At 37.5% G+C, this 18,376-nt stretch overlaps 4 protein-coding genes across 5 annotated transcripts; 1 reads left to right on the top strand and 3 right to left on the bottom strand.

Annotated features, from left to right (window-relative positions):
- Positions 1–104: 104 nt before the first annotated feature.
- Positions 105–2,607, bottom strand: LOC148582111 (uncharacterized; the record flags this gene model as incomplete). The annotated part of the gene is made up of 1 exon (XM_088512134.1): positions 105–2,607. A coding segment is annotated over exon 1 (2,503 nt), but the record flags the coding sequence as incomplete, so codon positions are not given.
- Positions 2,608–3,492: 885 nt separating this feature from the next.
- LOC132167223 (putative sodium/metabolite cotransporter BASS3, chloroplastic) lies at positions 3,493–7,215 on the bottom strand. 2 transcript variants are annotated; one of them, XM_059578129.2, is made up of 5 exons: positions 6,719–7,214; positions 5,877–5,972; positions 5,461–5,767; positions 5,116–5,363; positions 3,493–4,052 (listed from the first exon to the last, which is right to left on the bottom strand). In XM_059578129.2, the coding sequence occupies exons 1-5, from the start codon at positions 7,102–7,104 to the stop codon at positions 3,815–3,817; spliced, it is 1,275 nt and encodes a 424-aa protein (XP_059434112.2). In that variant the 5' UTR covers positions 7,105–7,214; the 3' UTR covers positions 3,493–3,814. The 2 variants fall into 2 exon arrangements, 1 of the variants encoding a protein (XP_059434112.2); XR_009438665.2 differs by having other exon boundaries at positions 3,964–4,052; positions 4,889–5,363; positions 6,719–7,215.
- Positions 7,216–11,521: 4,306 nt separating this feature from the next.
- On the bottom strand, positions 11,522–12,584 carry LOC132161834 (uncharacterized). The gene is made up of 2 exons (XM_059572035.2): positions 11,973–12,584; positions 11,522–11,858 (listed from the first exon to the last, which is right to left on the bottom strand). The coding sequence occupies exons 1-2, from the start codon at positions 12,450–12,452 to the stop codon at positions 11,829–11,831; spliced, it is 510 nt and encodes a 169-aa protein (XP_059428018.2). The 5' UTR covers positions 12,453–12,584; the 3' UTR covers positions 11,522–11,828.
- A 3,337-nt stretch (positions 12,585–15,921) lies between these two features.
- On the top strand, positions 15,922–16,784 carry LOC148582110 (uncharacterized). The gene is made up of 3 exons (XM_088512133.1): positions 15,922–16,143; positions 16,253–16,327; positions 16,758–16,784. The coding sequence occupies exons 1-3, from the start codon at positions 16,030–16,032 to the stop codon at positions 16,782–16,784; spliced, it is 216 nt and encodes a 71-aa protein (XP_088368259.1). The 5' UTR covers positions 15,922–16,029.
- The last annotated feature ends 1,592 nt before the right edge of the window (positions 16,785–18,376 follow it).

Below are 18,376 nucleotides of genomic sequence, written 5' to 3'. Positions count from 1 at the left end.
ATACCCTCTAATGAATTTCCTGTAATAGCCAGTCAACCCCAAAAAACCCCTCAAAGCCTTGATGTTAGTTGGAAAGGGCCAATCCACCATGGACTGAATCTTACCGGGATCAGCTTTTACACCCTGTTGAGAAACAATGTGCCCCAAATAATCCACCTCATCACACCCAAATCTGCATTTGGATTTCTTAGCAAACAACTTATTCTGCCTCAAAATATCCAAAGTTTGCTGCAAATGAATTCTATGTTGCTCCACATCTTTACTGAACACCAAAATATCATCAAAGAACACCAAAATAAATTTCCTTAAATGAGGTTTGAACAAATGGTTCATCAAACTTTGGAAAGTTGAAGGAGCATTTGTTAAGCCAAAAGGCATAACCAAGAACTCATAATGCCCTTCATGTGTTCTAAAAGTTGTTTTGGGTATATCTTCTTCCACTACCCTAATCTGGTGATAACCAGATATCAAGTCCAGCTTAGAAAATTTTGTAGACCCCCAAAGTTCATCCAAGAGTTCCTCTACCACAGGAATAGGGAACCTATCCTTAACTGTCACTTTGTTGAGGGATCGATAATCCATACACATTCTCCAAGTTCCATCAGCCTTCCTAACAAGCAACACTGGAGATGAAAAGGGACTAGTACTGCTTCTGATAACTCCAGATTTCAGCAACTGTCTAACTATCTTCTCAATCTCTTCTTTTTGATAAAAAGGATACCTGTAGGGTCTTACTGACACTGGCTGAACTCCTGGCTGTAAAGGAATGGCATGATCATGAGCCCTGCTGGGAGGCAAACCAGTAGGTTCTTGGAATACATCTTCAAATTGCTCAAGTATATCATCAAATAGTCCATTTTTTTCCACTTCAACCTTCCTCCCTGCATGATCTTCTTGTTCTGGCTGCATTGTATTATTAATAAGCTGTAACATGACACCTTTGCTTCCCTTCTGAAGCCCTTGCAATGACTTCTCATCCTCCAAACTCAATTGAGGACCCTGCTGTAGCCCATGTAACACACACTTCTTATTATCAAATTGAAACTCCATGGTTAACTGATCAAAATCCCACAAAATGGGACCTAACAACCTCAACCATTGTATCCCCAACACAATGTCACAACCAGCTAAAGGCAAAATGTACAAGTTCATTCGAAAAAAATTTCCTTGCACCAGAAGTGTAAGGTCCTGACTCTTTCCTGGGCTGGTAATCACCTGACCATTTGCAATCCTCACCTTAATAGAATCATCAGTAGCACTTACAATTCCCAACAAATTAGCTAGTTGAGCATCAACAAAATTATGAGTACTACCAGAATCTATAAGAATGACTACCTGCTGATTTCTTAAAACTCCAATAACCCTCATAGTTTTCGGATTAGGAGTGCCTGTAATGGCATTCAGAGAGATTTCTGGCTCTTCATCTAAAAAAAATTGTCCTGGATCCTCCTCCTCTTTGTCACTCACATCAACCCCAACAACTACTTTCTGTTCTATAACCTCTTCAACCATAAACAACTTAGGTACAGCACACACATGCCCTCTACTCCATTTGGCATCACAAGAGTAACATAAACCCTTCTTTCTCCTTTCATCCATCTGAGCAGGAGATATTTTCTGTACTGGAACCAGTGCTTTAGGAACATCATTAACAATTCCTCTAGCCTGATTAATTCCTCCAACACCCCCCTGAATCTGTCTAGGAGAATTGGAAAACTGCATTCTATTTCCATACAAATTACTCCCTTTAGAAAAACCAGTATTGCCATCATTCCCCCCTCCTTGATTCTTCCAAAAATATTTCCCTGACCTGCTGTTAGTTACCAAACACTCCTCTTGAAGTATTGCTAAAGCATAAGCATCATTCAAGGTCTTGGGATTAAACATCCTCACAGGAAGTCTAATTTCATCCCTCAAACCCCCCAAAAACATGCTCAGTTTATGAGAATCAATCAACAATAAGACTCTATTAGCTAACACTTCAAATTGAGTTTTATATTCATCTAAAGAACCAACTTGTTTTAGTTTAGATAGGGTCTCCATAGGGTCATCATATGCACCCTTACCGAATCTAACTTGAATAGCCACCAAAAAATCATTCCAACTAGACAGATTATGAGTATTACGCAAAGCTTGAAACCAAGATAAAGCTTTACCTTCCATATGGAATGAAGTAATTCTCAATTTCTGCCCTTCCTGAACACGATAGAAGTCAAAGAATTGCTCTGCCCTATAACACCAAGAATCTGGATCCTCACCATTAAAAGTAGGAAACTCCAGCCTAAAAGCCTTCGTAAAAATCCCATCATTGGTTGTTGACTCCTTTGCAAACTGCCTTTCCCACTGGCTCGCAGCAACATGACCTTGAACTTGCCCAACTTCGTCCCCACCCTGCTGCATAGGATGTTTCTGCTTGGTCATCATTCCCATCATGGCCTTCATTGCTGCCTTATTTTCGGTAGAGTCCAAAATCAACTGATTTATAGTTGATTTAATTTCAACATTAGAATCCTGAAGATCCTTCATGGCTGACTGCAACACCACACACTCAGTTTGGACTGCTTTTAACTGCCGGCCTTGTTCCCACTGTATTGCTTCTTCTGCCATCGCTGACCTTGTTTTCATATAGACCAAAGAGGAAAAAAGTAAAACCAGAATATCCCAAATGGATCAAGGGCTCTGATACCACTTGTTACAGTACTGATATGGATTCAATACTGTAATGGAGAGTAAGCAAGAAAAGAATAAAAGATGAAAGAGAAAAGAATGGAAATTGAGAAGGAAGAGAGAACTTTTATTGAGCAATCAGTAACTTCGAGGGTTACAGCCTCCTAAGCACATTCGAGAGTGCCAATCTCCATGTTCATTAAGAACTACAAACAACCAAGCTGCCTTTACAATTGAAGAGAGAACTATTTATAGTGCCCTTATAACTAACCCCCTAACTGAATTACAACTTCATGCTAACCACCTAACTGAATTAACTAATCAGCACGTGGGATTATCTTCATACATCACCAACACCTGCCAACTCAGCTTGCTAACTCATCTCCACCAATTCATGCATGTGACATTTTCTTTAATTTCTGATCTTCTTTAAGGTTTGGCATATATTTTACAAGTGTTTTCTTTCAAACTAATTTGTGATTCGACCTATATCTTAGCCTTAATTTTTTTTTTTTTTTTTTTATAGAATTTTTTAAACAACTATACATCTTTAGTTACAATCCTCTCAACTATTTCATATGCACCGTGTAGAAACAAAATTGTTCCAAAAATAATAGTTTCTATTTTTTATTTATTTATAATCTATCTGTTTAATCACCTAACATACAAAATACATTTTAAAATTATATAAAGCAGGATTTTTATATAATTAATTGAAGTTTTAGTCATAAATCTCCCTAGCAGAGTTAGCCCCCCAAATTTGTCTAACTCCATGCCAATTGAATGCATGCAAGAAAAGACACACTGAACATGAAAGAGTGAAGAGAGAGCAAAATCTTACTTCATACAACCATTTGTATACTTTCTCAAGTACAATTTATCGGGTTTATGTACAGCAGGAACCAAGCGCCACCATGGTTCTCGCTATATATGTATATGGCTCCTGTTTTTTCTTTTGCTTTTCTTCTGAGGCTATATACACACATATATATAGCTCCTAATCTGCTGTATATATTGCTGCATAACCTGCTTCTGAATCTCTGATGGTTCAACCATCTCTGATGGTAGTCACGATTGTTAGAGCCATGCATCCATCAGTTTCTCCGACCACCGGTTAGTTCAATCTAACCGCTCCGACCGTGCTTCATCAAACCTTGAACGTAGAATCGCTTTGTGGCATTAGTAGGGATGGAAGGTCTCTGATCCGATAGCCGCTGCCCCAGAAAGAGGCAAGACAAAGGCCCATGATAGCCATAGCAACTACTGAACATGCTGGTGGAACTGCCTGACTGCTCCCAAGGAACTGCGTAGCAAGGAGCCCTGCCAGGGTGGAGCTTTGCATTCCTGTGCATAATGAAATTGTCCTGCTAATTTCTTCTTCTTGCCTGCGACCAACACCAAAATTATTTTTGAGGAAAACCAGTTGCAACTCCTCAACAGAAAAATGCTAACGATCTGTTTTTGGTACGCAATTAGACACAGAGGAAGAGATTCTATCAAGAAGCTGGCTTCTTGTAATGATCGACGGTGTTTGATAAATTACACCGACTTCTACTTGCATAATGACGTAGTGCCCACAACACAATAAAGCATGAAACATCTAGCTTAAATCCATCACAAGCGCCTACTAAAGAACATGTCAGATTTGGCAAAGTAGGCACACAAACAAGTCCTGGGTTTACAAGAGTTTTTTTACACTTAAGCAATTGACCCTCTACACCACAATGTTGCTGACCAAAAGTTATTCAATTAAGAAAAGAGAGGTGCACAAATCCATAATACAAGGGCAAAGACAAGGGGGTTAGCTTCTCATATCTCCATTATTTATAGGACAAGAAATTCAATGTGGGTGGAAGAGGGAAGGAGAAAGAATTAAAGCATTTAGAGGCACAATAAGAGGAGATAGACCAAAAGGGGACCCCATGCTGCAATGACATTAATCAAGAGAGATAAGAAAAATGACTTAACTAAACTTCCACTTCGTCTATATTATATAGGCACTGCACGGCTGCACCAACAAATTAGTACTACCAAAACTTTCTATTCTCCCTTGACGCCTTCCAACACAAATACTACCTCAAAAATAGTTAAAACACAAGTCCAACACTAACACAACTTTCTAGACAAATTACAATACCTAATAAATACTTACTTCTAACTTCTAAGACAACTTATCTACTAACAACATCGTCCCAAGAAACTCTTAGACTTCCAAACGTACCATAATGATAATCACTCAAATGGAAAAGCATTAGCTGCTGGCACAACATTGGTCATTGCCACGGTTACTGGCTGTCAGAACAACATTATTCACGAAACTGTCCCTTTGACATTGACACTTGCAACATTGCCCTTTCAACACCAACTCATTCGACATTGAATTCCCTGTGGCACTACATCAACATCAAAGCAAGAATAAAATTACATTGCAAGGAAGGATAAACTTACCTAAACATTGGAATTTTGGAGACCAAATATCCCACAGCAAAGGCCACAGCATGAAATGTCAGTACTGGTAAAACCAGTCGGAGACCCTCCATGGACAAAATTTGGCTCCGATTTATAGCAAGAGGACTTCCGATGCACAAAGAAGTGCAAATCATTGCAACAAATGGCATCACTGGTTGAAGGACATTCACAACTGGTTTTGCGTAAGTATTAAGCACTAGTCCAAGGGTGATTGGAACAAGAACTACCTGACAAAAAACGTGAAGAAAATTTATTAGTAAAGACAAAGGGGATAGAATTATTTATAAATTTTCTTTTAATCACTTAACGCACGGTTCTTCTTACCTGTAATATTGACTTTGACATGGCAACAGCATCAACTGGAACAACAGATCCAATTAGAAGGCCAGTCAGTAGAGGCGTAAAAAGCACTGATGCAATGGTTGTAGAGCTGGTTAGGAGAATGCTCAAGGCCACATCCCCTTTGCTCAAAAAACTGGCGTAGCTAGACAGCTGAGCTCCTGCAACACAAGATGTGAGCACAAAGCCTGCATAGAACATCCGAGACATGCCAAATGCTCTTGCAATTAATACTCCGAGGGCCGGCTTCAGCATATATTGTGTAATGAACCCAAGAGTCAATGGTAAAGGTCTGCAACAGAAGAAAGCTGAAGAACATTGGAAACAATTCAAAATCCACGAATGGATTACAATACCTCAATTTTCAGATGAAAAATAAAAAAGATAAAACAAGGTTGCACCTTTTAAATGCAAGGGCAAAATCATCAATAGAAAGTCGGATTCCAATAGACAACATGATCCCACCAAGAGCAGGGGCATATAGTTCCTTAGATACCCTACAGATGTTCAAAGTTCATAGCTCCTTCAGTTTTAAACCACTCTTAAACATTTAAATCCATAAATTAGTTGGGAAGAATTACACATTTTTCACGTAAATCTTAACAAAAACACAGCTTCTTTTGCCATGGCACACGCTGACTAGAAACTAGAAGACCTGTGAACAAGAAAAGCTAGGTGAACCCAGCCCCTTATCAGCCTTAAATCAAACACAAGCAGTCCCGAATTCTGATATGTAACTTTCATGGCCTTCTGTCTCTAAGATTACAACTAATAGGTATTTGCAGCTCTGAGAAGCACTCTCCACCTCTCTTTTTTCCAAGAAAAGAAAAATAAAATAGAAAGTCCAAAAGTTAAAGATTAAGAAATCGGGAGAAAAGAAATAATGAGAAATGCAAAAATATTAAATGAAAAACAATTAATTTTATATTAGAAAGGTAAAAACTGAAAGGAAAGTTTCAAAAACCCCATAAAAGAAAAAACTTTAATAATGAACAATAAAAATAAAAAACTTGAGAACAATTTCCTTAAATGCTTACATATTTATTGAAAAAAAAAAAAGAACTCAGGACCGAAAGAATAATAGAATAGAAAACCCCATTTGCAGACAAATAACCAATATTTTAAACTGAACACTGAAAACCCAGTTAGAGAAGAACAATCAAACCCACATGCAAAAGTAGAAACTAACTAATCACAAAGCCACATGTAGAATTCGAAAACTTGATAAACCCAAAAGACCCACCAAGTGAAAGTGGAAGGCTGAGCAAGAGCAGCAATCGCAGTGGCAGCGACCACAAAGGGAAGCAATGCCGACAGAGCCTGGGATGAATCGCTCTTCTTCCCAACTTCGGTCATCGCATATGGGTTCACCCCAAACGACAGCAGGGACACGTTCCCCTCCCGCCACTGCAGACCCACTCTCCCTATGAACGGCGACGTGGAGCAAGCGAATATCGAAAGCTTAGTCGTCCTGTTGGCGAATCCATTGGAGCGCTTGGAAACCAAAGAGCAAGAAAATGAAGAAAAGGAAGAAGAGGAAGAGTGTGGCCTTAATGAAACGGAGAGGCTTGGCTTGGTTGGGGGAGAGAGGAAGAGGAAGGGAATTGAGGGCATTGAAGAAGTGGACATGGGGGTGGTGGTTGCGCCGCCGGTCAGTGGTTCTTTCCGGCGAGGTTTTAGGGAAGGAGGGAAAGGAGAGGTGGTGGGGAAGTGAGGAAGTGGATGAGATAATAGAGTGAATAGATATTTTTTTTGTTGATATAAAAATTTCTCATTCATTAAAAAAAAGGGAAAAAAAGTTTTTTTATTATGTTTTCATATAAGAATAATAATAATAATAATATTATATGAGAGGGACAGAGATTTGCGTGGGATGTGTTGTTTTTTCGCTTTCTGACATGTGACATTTGTTCAAGTGCTTCATATGACATCGTTTTCTTTTCGTGTGACCTTTTAATATTTAGAATTTAGAATCTATCATCTATGGGAGGAGTCCTGTTATGCGGCTGTGAAATTTAGACATATATTAAACAAAAAAAAAAAAATTTATTTATTTTTTAGTTAAATTTCTATGAATTAATATTCAGTTTTTAATGCTTCAAAACTTGTTTTTGGATTTAAAACTTAAATCTAGGGGTAGAAAGTTAACCATTTAGAGATTGTCTCATTCAAAAAGAATTTGATTATCCTAAATTTATTACTAATGCCTCAGATTTAATTTAATGCTAATACCTTAAATTGGGTGCTAATATTTTAAATTTAAATTTTCTTTTAATATCTCTTTTCTTAATTTTTTTTTTTAAAAAAAAAAGTAAAAAAAAGAAAGGTAAATTATCTGATGCTTGGCAGCCGGAAATCTCTATTCCTATGGGAGAAGTCAAAGAGTTGATGGCATAGGAGTGAAGAGCGATCAAGCCAGTTGCTTTATTTAATTTTGCCAAGGAGTCCTTTGCTTTTTTTATATTTGGTTTTCTGCTGTGATTATGCTTCTCTTTTGAGTAATTATAAGGGATTGGGATTGGGATTAAATTAGGTTGCTCTATTTTTTATTGAAATTTGGACCCATAAAAAAAAGAGAATGTTATACTTCCCAATTTTTTTTTTTTTTTCAAAATTTGTTCTCCAAAAGTTGTAGGGCTCATCTTTTTCAAACAGTTGCTATGGTGCTTAACTTACATACTCGAAGCAGATAAACTCTATAACTCTAATTAAGTGGTTCAAATTTTGGGCAGTATAACTTACAACTCGAACCAAATAAAGTCTATAATCTCTTGATCTTATGCAAGTTGTTTTTCACACAACTTTGATATGATTTAAGGTATAGTCATTCCTTCAAAGTTCAAATGACAATTGTCTTATTATCACAATCCTCACCATACCATCGTATTTAGCAGCTTTTAATAAAGCATAACTTATCTTATTATCATTGTTAGCATTAGTGTCTACAATTTTCTTTATATACAATATGTTAATCCATATGTCGCTATCTCTTCAAAAATTAGAATGAAAATAGAAAATGATATAATTAATTTTTGTGTTTATGATTTCAAAAAAAAATTAAAAAAAATCCAAATGCAATCTATTCCCTCACTATTGTTGTTAATGAATTCAATGAATCTTGTTTCAGAACAGTTTTTTTTTTTTTTTTTTTCACCTTATTTTGCTTTGAAAAAAAAAAAAAAACAGATTGATTGGAAGAAAGTTGGGCGGAGTGGAGGTTCTGGGTTTTGTACACTCCACCCTTGGTTTGGCAAATTTCCACCGGAGTGTCTTCTTTCAAAATTTTATATCCAAACTTTTACATCCATTTCTCCGATCACAAGCAAAGTAGTTAAATACATAATCCATTAATCATAAGAAAAGCACTGTGATTGTACCAATTGAATAAATGTCCAAAATGTTTATTACTCTTTATTACTCTCACAATTAGACGGAAAAGGGCCACAAAAGAAAGGTAGAAATTGTAAGGACTCCTAAATAAATAGAGTTGATAATCAAGCCTTTTGCTAAAACTCTGACAACAGATATAGAGTCCTTCAAGGTATACTACACCTGAGAGAAAGCGGGAGCATATAAGGATTACATTATATATTTTTTTTCAATATTGTTGATATGTTTATATAGCTCTGTATTTATAGAGAGAAAATAACCTAGAACATATAAGGCAACATAATAGAATAATATCAAATATTATAACATCCATCTCAAACTCAAGGTGTAAGCTTGAGTTTAGGAAAAAGAAAGGGAAATAAAGAGAATTTTTTTTTTTTTTTTGGTTTGCCGGAGAGTGGCAGCCGGAGGTGGAGGACGGCGGCTGTTGGCAATGACTTGGGCTAGAGCATTATTGAATTGATGGACTGAATTGGATTGGAGCCTTATAGGATAGGCTAGATTGGGCCGGTTACATGGGCTAAAATTGGCCAAAACTCGTGGACTATTGAATATGTTTTGACCCGAAATTACGTGACCCGAGTCTAACCCACTGAACCAGGTTGACTGCTTTAGACCGGGTTGGAGAGATTGACCCAATTGGCCTACTCAATTGAGCCGGGTTTGATGGATCTAAGTGAACCGGGTCTAACCTGTGGGCTGGATTGACTTGACTGGCTTGTTCGGCTGAGCCTTCTGGACTGGTTTGAGAGTGGGCTGGCTTAGGCAGGTGAGACGAATGAAGATTGAGTCGGTTCGAGTAGGAAAACCAGTGAACCGAACCAGATTCATACCCCCTAGGTTGGGTTGGCAGATCGGGTTGATGGATCCGTTGGGGTGCATTGGACGCTGACGTGTTCCCTAGGGTTGAGGTGGCACTGTCTGGGTGACACATGGCAACAGGAAGAAGGGAAACTCGTCTAGCGCTTGACGTACACGCGCTTTCCACTATGTGGTGCTGTGGCACGTGAAGCCCACATGCAGAACTTCCGTCGGTGAATGGCAACGCGTTTGAGCCTGTAGGAATCACACGCTGATGGTTGAGGAGGCGATTCATGGGGATTGGAATAGTGAGATCGTTGGAGAGAACACAAGAAAATGTCAAGGAAGTTGAAAGCCACAAGAAAGTGGCTCTGATTGCATGTTAAATATATATTGGAGAGCGGAAGAAAGAGAGAGAGAAAATAGAGAAAGTGGATGCATATAAGGACTACATTGTATATTCTCTTCAATATTGTTGATATGTTTACATAGCTCTCTATTTATAGAAAGAGAAGAAGCAGTGAGCAAAAAACCTTAGACTAAACCCTAGAACATATAAGACAACATAATAGAATAATATCAAATATTCTAACAGTTGAAATATAAGTCCCTAGACAAAAGTGTTGAATTGTGTAACGACCACAGTGAATATTTGGTTTTTTTTTTTTTTTTGTACTTTTATTTGTCACATTGAATAAGAAGGGGCAAAGCCTGGAATTGATGGTTGTGACCTTTCTTTTCCAATTTTTCCCTTTAACTTTTCAAAACTTAAACCCTTTCATCTGAACCTATCTCAAAATCTTTCTAAGTCTCCATCTTAAAGAACAAACAAGAGCGAAATGGCGTGAGAGAGAGAGAACGATTAACGACAATTTATCATGCACCACTTGCGCTGACGGATGACTTGCACATCCTCAGCCTTTGCGGCTGAACCAACTCCCCACAAGGCCATGCCTTGTGACCGGACTGACCTAAACCACTCCTTTAAAAACCATTGCACTAGTGAAGCTAAAACACCAACCATTTGTACCTTAATCTCTCTATTAAGATCTTAGTATCGTCCCTCCACATAACAAAACCTAGTTTCGCCCCTGAGCACCCAAATTATACCAATTGAATAAATGTCCAAAATGTTTACTACTCTTTATTAGTCACACCATTAGGTGAAAATGGCAAAAAAGAAAAGTAGAAATTGTAAGAAAGGACTCCTATATGAATAATCCATTTTGAATATCAACAAACTCTCTGAAAATAGAATCAGAGTCCTCTAAGGTTTACGAGTAATTCTAAAAATCTCTCTGAGTCCTTCCAAGAATGATGTGGCTATTAAAATTACCATTTGATTAAAATTCAATGATGATCAATCATGAGCCTAATGGTAATTTTATTAGACACATTATTTTTGGAGGAACTTAAGAGGGACTTATAGCACTATTTAAGGTTTACACCAGACATTATATCTTAATATCAACAAAAGTGGTCGATAGTTGTAAGATTTTACAAGTATGTTGAATTGTGTAACTACCTTACCTACCTCAATATGGTGAAGATTGTTTCATTTATAAGAAAGTTCGTTACAACTTTCTTATAAATGATCGAGTTCTATTTGTACATGACTTCTTCTCTAAAATCTTCAGGTTTTATTACAATTCTGTCGTGGTTGTTTTGCTTGATCATTATCTCTAACAATACCAATTAAAAACAAAATAAGAGAGAGAAGTTTTCATACTCTTACTCCACCACCCCTAAACCATTAATCTAAATTGATATTATTATGCCATAGATTTTAAACCAAAGATGTCAAATAGAAGCAAAGCAATTATCAAAACTGATAATAGAAAGAGTTGAAGGAGCAAAAGCAAAGGAAGAAAGGTTTTGATTCTTGATTAGTTTACAAATTATATTACAGAAAAAAAAAAAAAAGAAGAAAGAAGAAGAAGATGACCCGATACAACACCTGAATATGCTGACATTCATTTATCTCAACTAGATATGCCTCGTTTATTCTCCCTCTCAATCGAATACACCCACCATCATTGCATTTGCATACACAGGAGCTGGCGCGACTAGTTTGCACAGACTGCAGAGTCTGCACTATATATCGTAGTTTACAAGGGGAATGGAAGAACCAATGAGCCGATTGCTCCGTCACATTTCACAATCTACGCAAAATCTTCCTGATCAAACTCACTCTGTGTATATGAAGTTCCATACCCAAAGCATCAAAAACAGAGCAACCCAGATACACATAATGCAAAAACTTAAACTTGCAAAAATTCACAGACATGAGGCAAACGAAACCAAACCTCGGGCTCCACTGTCCTCGCTGCTACACAATCCGGCGGCGTTTCGAACAGCGACAAAGGGAATTGCTTATCAACCACGCCGACGTCGAAGTAAATCAAGCCGGAGCTGGGTATATCCACCCGAATCGCCTTCACTTGGAACCAAAGAAACAACTCCTGAGACAAAATCCCCGACAAGGATGCGATCTGACCGTAGCTTAGAGTCCCCGAAACGTTCCGATCGTAATGCAATGAGTTCTTGAAGTCGGCGTTGCAGGGCTGATCCAGGTGCACCTGGAACCGCCCGGTGTCATCAATGTCGAACTCTTTCACACCCTTGGGCAGCAGGCCCATCGGTAGCCCATGGGCCAGGAGGATTTCATATATCGACGATGACGACGATGGTAATACTAATGATTGATCTTTTGCACTGGAGAGTGGGATTGAAGTGTAGGAGATAAACGACAGAAAAGAGAGGCAAATCAATGGAAGTGGAAGCATTGTTAATTGAATTTTCGTTTCTTTGCTAATGCATAGAAAAATGGTGTATTATTAGTACAAGTGTTTAGGTGGTGGCTACTGTTACTACGAGAGAGAGAGAGAGGTGTTGAGGGAGTAGAAGGAAGGAGACAAGTGGTGCCAGCTTGAGTACAGAGAGGATTAGGAGGAGGAGAGTTATCCAATTATTGGTGGTGACCGCTTCGGCCTGTGGGCGGGACCCCTGTTCTTTGGAAAAATGGATGAGTCCAATGATTCTCACCCAGCAAATGCTAAACTTACACGTATATCAACATCGTGGGTTTTTTTGTCATTTTGGCACGTGGGAGGTGAAATTGGGGGGGTTGTTTAAGATAAACATACATCATTGGTGCTTGTCCGGTAGGTTTTGGTCATTTGCAAATTGTGTGATTAAAAATAGCCACCAGTCACGATTGTGATATTCACGACCTCCATCCATCCCTCTCATTAGAAAACTCAATCCAATACAAGATCCAGCAAATGATATCAACGTTTCAATGAAACAAATGATTGACCTTTCGTATTTTCGAAGAAATTTGGCTCCAAATTAGTGTAAGTTTGATCTAAAAAAAGGATGTTGTCTTTCTCTATTTTTTATTTGAGAGCCCTATTATCCTGTTCGGCGTAAATTAGCCCTTTTTATAGCATTCAATCACCATGTGACACATTATCAATTTAAGAAAAAAGCAAAAAATAAAAGTGAGAATAATTACACCAAATCAAAATGTAAAAGAAAAAAAAAAAAAAAAAACCCAAAAAACCTGTAGCCGGTGAGACCCACGCCGTGGGTCCAGCCAGACCAATGGCGTGGGTCTAGCATGCTGTGATCGGCCTCAAAACCCATTTCTAATACTTCAAAAGCCGTTTCTAATACTTCAAAACTCGTTTTTTGATTCAAAACTAAAACTTAAAGGTGAAGGATTAACCCTTTAGGGATTTTATAACACTAAAGGCTAGAAAATGCGACTCACGGCGCCAGAGAAAGTGACTCACGGCTGGGTCACGGCCAAACCCAGCCTTGGGTCACCCATTCTCTAAGCTCTTTCTCTCTTTGAGTTCAAATGAGCACAAATATGGTGTATTTTGGTCCAAATTATTTTTGTGCACTTTTTATATTTTTGCTTATGTATCAATTATTGATTGTGAGCTGTAAAAATGGGATTTTAAGGCTTAGCCTGATATAAGTTAAAGTCTTTTTATTTTTTATTTTTTTCAATTAAAAAGGCAAAATATGGTCACCAAAGTGTTTACTCTACTTGTGCATCATCATGATAGCATGCGTCCACTGTGCATTACTTAGAAGAGGCATAGACAGTGAAATTACAGGTATTCCGTCAAGACTGATAGAGTCATAGTTTAACACTAACTTCACCAAGGACTCTAGCAACACCCAAATCAATGGACAAGCCAATAATCCCAAGCGCTTCCCATTAATGATGAGATTCGACCTTGGGATCTAACCCCTACTCATACAACCCAAATGACTATTAGGCCTCACTCTCACGCTTCCCATTATTTGAATTGGCTAATTAGGTTTTACTAAGCTCAAATCAAAAAGTCTAAGGTCGAGCTTTTCCTAAGAGTGAATCCTTAAAAAGGACAGGAATGAAACTAAAGAACTAAATAAGATGGAATCAAATGAAATTAAAAATTAAAAAAAAAAAAAAAAAAATTCTAAGACTTCCATTGATCAGTTCTAGTCATCTAATTAGAAAATGAAAAAAAATCAGTCTCACTTGTTTTTAATGATTGATTTTAAAAGAGTTGTAAAGAAAAAGAACATAAAAATGACAAATAGCATGTTCCTAGGACATAAGAGTTAGTAAGGTGGTGGCATGATGAGATAAAGTTGTAGGCTATTCTTGATTGGCTCTTTTATTGATTATCCAACTGCACATCTTTGCTATCCAACAAGTCACATCTCTCGTTCTAATAATTTTACTTTAGAGAAACATACTCTTGCACATATCACGCAATGGCACAGAAGGAGGAGTTATAGAGCGGAGAGGCCGAGGATTAAGATGGTGTGGTGTTTTGGCGATGATGATGGGTAGAGGAAGACATGTTTGGCTCGTAAAAACCAAGATCTAGACTCCAAATTTGACATTAGTGCAAACCATTCGGGAGAAACTGAGCGGAGGTCGGAGGTGATGGTTACTTAACTCTCTTGAATTATTGTGGCTTATACAATTATCTAGGGGCAGTGGCGGAACAGCACTCTTTGGGGGTGTCGTGGATTTTTAATATTTTTTTTTCCGACCCGAAAATTAAAAAAAAAAAAAAAAATCTTTTTACCTACCCAAGTCACGGCACCCCCAATATTACTCGTATTACCATTACTTCTCAAAACAGTTTCGACTTTGCTATCTTCAATGAGGTTGTCAAGTAAAGTGGGGTTGAGGATCTTTTTTCCCATATTTTGTCCAGACGCCACCATCATCATTACCAAGCAAAGTAACTCTTCATCTCTGACTCTTAGTCGCTTTTGTATTAGATTTTTGTTCTAATTTCTTTCTTTTACCTAATTTTAATTTGGAATTTTTCGATTTATTTTATCAGTTTCTTGAGGTTGTGCGGTGCACTGGGCGGTGGGGTGGGAACGATCGAACTCGATGATGCAGCTGCCAAATTAGGTCTTGATCTGATTTATCTGATTATTAATTCTCACATATTTATCTTTTCTATTTGTAATTTTTTTTGTTGTTTTTGTTTAATTATCTTCTGTTTGGAAATTGGTTGCCTAGAAAATTGAATAAAAGTTAGTAAACCTATATGTTTGTATATATGGAGTCTGGTTATTTTAACGGCACCCCCAATATGAAATGTTTGCCTCTGTCACTGTCTAGGGGTGAAACTAACTGTACTAATCATAAACTACTTTTAAAGGCAGTTAGGAAAAAAAGCTAACTGCTTAAGTGTTTACGATTAGCGATTTTAGGTTTTGAAAAAACCGCTAACCGCTATATATATATACACGTCGTTTTTGTTTTTAAATATATATAAAAATGTATACAAATTTAGAAACGATATCATATGTAATAGGGTATTATCGTATTACCATAGAAACGACAACGTTTTGTTTTTTTTTTAATTGTTTTAATTTTTTTCTTTTAAAAAGCGGTTATTTGAACACTAACCGCCGATAGCAGAAGCAGTTAGGAAATTTTACTAACTGTCTAGGTGGTTATAGTCCGCAGTTTTAGCCAATAACCGTTAATCGTAACCGCCTTTTTACTCCTTCAATTATCTTCTAAACTTCAATCTCTTAATTTAATGAATCAATTTTTCTTTTCTTTTTTTTTTTTTTAAAAAAAAACCTCATTATCCGATCAGATTAATCGGGTTGAAACTTTTTTTTTTTTTGTTGAAATGGTTGAAACTTGAAATAAGCATGAATGATATAAAATATAATTAAATTGTTAACAAGGAATGATATTACAGAGAGGAGAAAACCCAAAATAAAAAATTAAAAGAAAGGCAGAGAAGTAAAAAAGACTTCTCCAGGACTGATCAAATCGCATTCTCTTTCTGTGGTTTGAAAAGAGGAAGAGAGAGGAAGATGATAAGAACTCGGTTGCTATGGTTCGGTGTGGGGTTTTCGGTGGCAGGAGCTGCAGTTTCCCGCTTGATCTGGAGAGACATTGGGATCGATCGCTACGCTCTCTTCTCAGATGTAAGTAGCCGCTTGTCAAACAAACATTTTCTCTTTTTTACTTTTAAAAAGATTAAGCTTTTAATTGTTTCGTTTTCGTTTTCGTTTTACATTTTCTCTTTCCTTGTAGGTCAAGCAGAAATTTGATGCTCTGGAAGCCAGAGTCTTGAACCTCGAGGCAGTACCGAAATCGAGTTCTGGTCAGGTAATTCCTTCATCTTTTTTTGGGGGTTATTTTTTTTTCACTAATTTGATTAATATTTGATTAATTCTTTTTATAATTTATACAATACGCCTCGGCGTTCCGACCATTAGACTCTGATTCTGTTATGAAGAAAGAAAAGTTGGAGAAAGTGAGATTATTAATTCAAGTTACCAATTTTCGGTCTATTTTTCATATGAGAAAAATTGTGAGACCCTTGTACTTAGTTGAAACTGAGGGTCGGTTGAGTTGAGATTCAATGGGCTTTATGTTCATTGTCAACCATTGCATTTGATTCCATAGCAGTCGTGGTGCCGACAACCATACTGTTTAGCTTGGTAGTTGCCGTTCAATGGAGTAATTTCCTATGAATGGCAATAGCCAAGGAGCTTATAGTTGCTTCAATATGCAAAAAGTAATGATACATTCCTAGATTCTTCATATGAGAAAAGTTGGCTAAGATGAAACTTTAAGTCCTTGACAAAGTTGAATGATTTGATTTCATCCGTTGGAGTTCATATGGACATCTATCATTTTTTTTTTTTTTTTTTTTTTTTTTTTGATGATGAATAAGGAATTTCATTCAAGAACAACCAATCCAAACTACAAAGATATTCCAATTACAAGCCTTCTCAAAAGGCCAAAAACTTAGCCACGCAGGGCTTCACACTTGCTCCAAGCAAGCCAAATGCATACAACAAACAATATGGCAAAACCAGCACTACCAAAAGAAAATCCAAAGCAGGGCTGCTCTACAAAGAATCAACAAACAGAAACCAAATCTGCAGAAAACCACGCAGGGTCTAAAATAAAAAAAAACTAAGCAAACAACTTCAAAGACACTACTCAACACCAATAGCAATACTAAAAACCTCTCCAAAAAGAGACCAGCCTTCAAGAAGAAGAGCAAGGCAGAAAAATAGAATATCAAGCCTGCACAGAAACTATAACAGCAAGTCAGCATGCAGATTCCACAAAGAAGCTAAATCCAGGTTCTCTCTAGTTCTTGGAAACTTTCCCTTCCCAGCAATTCTTGACCTCACCTCCCAAATTATCTTCTTCAAAAGTTGCTCCTCAGTGTTAGGTTGACCAGAATGCATTAGCTCATTCCTAGTGCACCATAAATTGTAGATAACAGAGCCTAGAACCAATCTGCAAAGAAAACCTTTAGGAGACTTATTCATCCACTCTTGAATTCCTTTTTGCAGAAACTCATCCCAAATAACTGGAACATTGTCCACTCCACATCGAGCCATACAAAATTTCCAGATTCTATAGCTAAAACTGCATTCAAAGAACAAATGCCCCCTACTTTCAACTTGATTATGACAAAACAGACACTTAATATCACCTTGAAACCCCCATTTAAGCAACCTTTCACCTGTTACAAGTCTATCTTGTATAGCAAGCCACAAAATGAAAGCATGCTTGGGAATGGCATATGAGAACCAAACCAATTTCCACCAGGCAATTTCCTCTTTCTTCTCTCTCAGCAACTCCCAAGTTTCTGAACTAACAAATATTCCCTTCCTAGATGCAGTCCACACAGGCTTATCATAAGGAGCAAACCTAATCTCAGGAAGCCTAGCTTGGATTTCAACCAGAGCATTAGATCTGGCTGGTCTCCAATGCCATTCTCCATTAAGAATTACAGAAGAGAGTTTAGCCTCCACATTGCTTCTAGCATCATAAACAGCCCTATGCCCATAAACCTCATATAGAATACCTGAAGGATGCCATGAATCCAACCAAAGGTGAATATTCTCCCCATTTCCAACTTTAAACTTCAAAATCCTTTTAGCTATACTCCTCAACTTCAAAATCTTTCTCCAACTCCAAGAACAGGTTTGAGGAAAGCCAACACTCCAGAAACTCCTCCCTTTCAACAAATTTTCTCTCACCCAGGCCACCCAAATAGAACCTGATCTAGCAAAAAGACTCCATACATGTTTAAGCATAGCAGATTGGTTCCAAGTCTCCAACTGTTTCAAGCCCAAACCTCCTTCCTTCTTAGGATAACACAGCTCTTGCCAAGAAACCTTAGCCTTTGCA

The sequence above is a fragment of the Corylus avellana genome, unplaced genomic scaffold (genome assembly GCF_965113065.1).
Source record: "Corylus avellana unplaced genomic scaffold, dhCorAvel1.hap1.2 HAP1_SCAFFOLD_312, whole genome shotgun sequence".
NCBI lineage: Eukaryota > Viridiplantae > Streptophyta > Magnoliopsida > Fagales > Betulaceae > Corylus > Corylus avellana.
The sequence above is the reverse complement of the archived record's forward strand: the minus strand, read 5'-3'. Positions and strand labels throughout refer to the sequence as shown.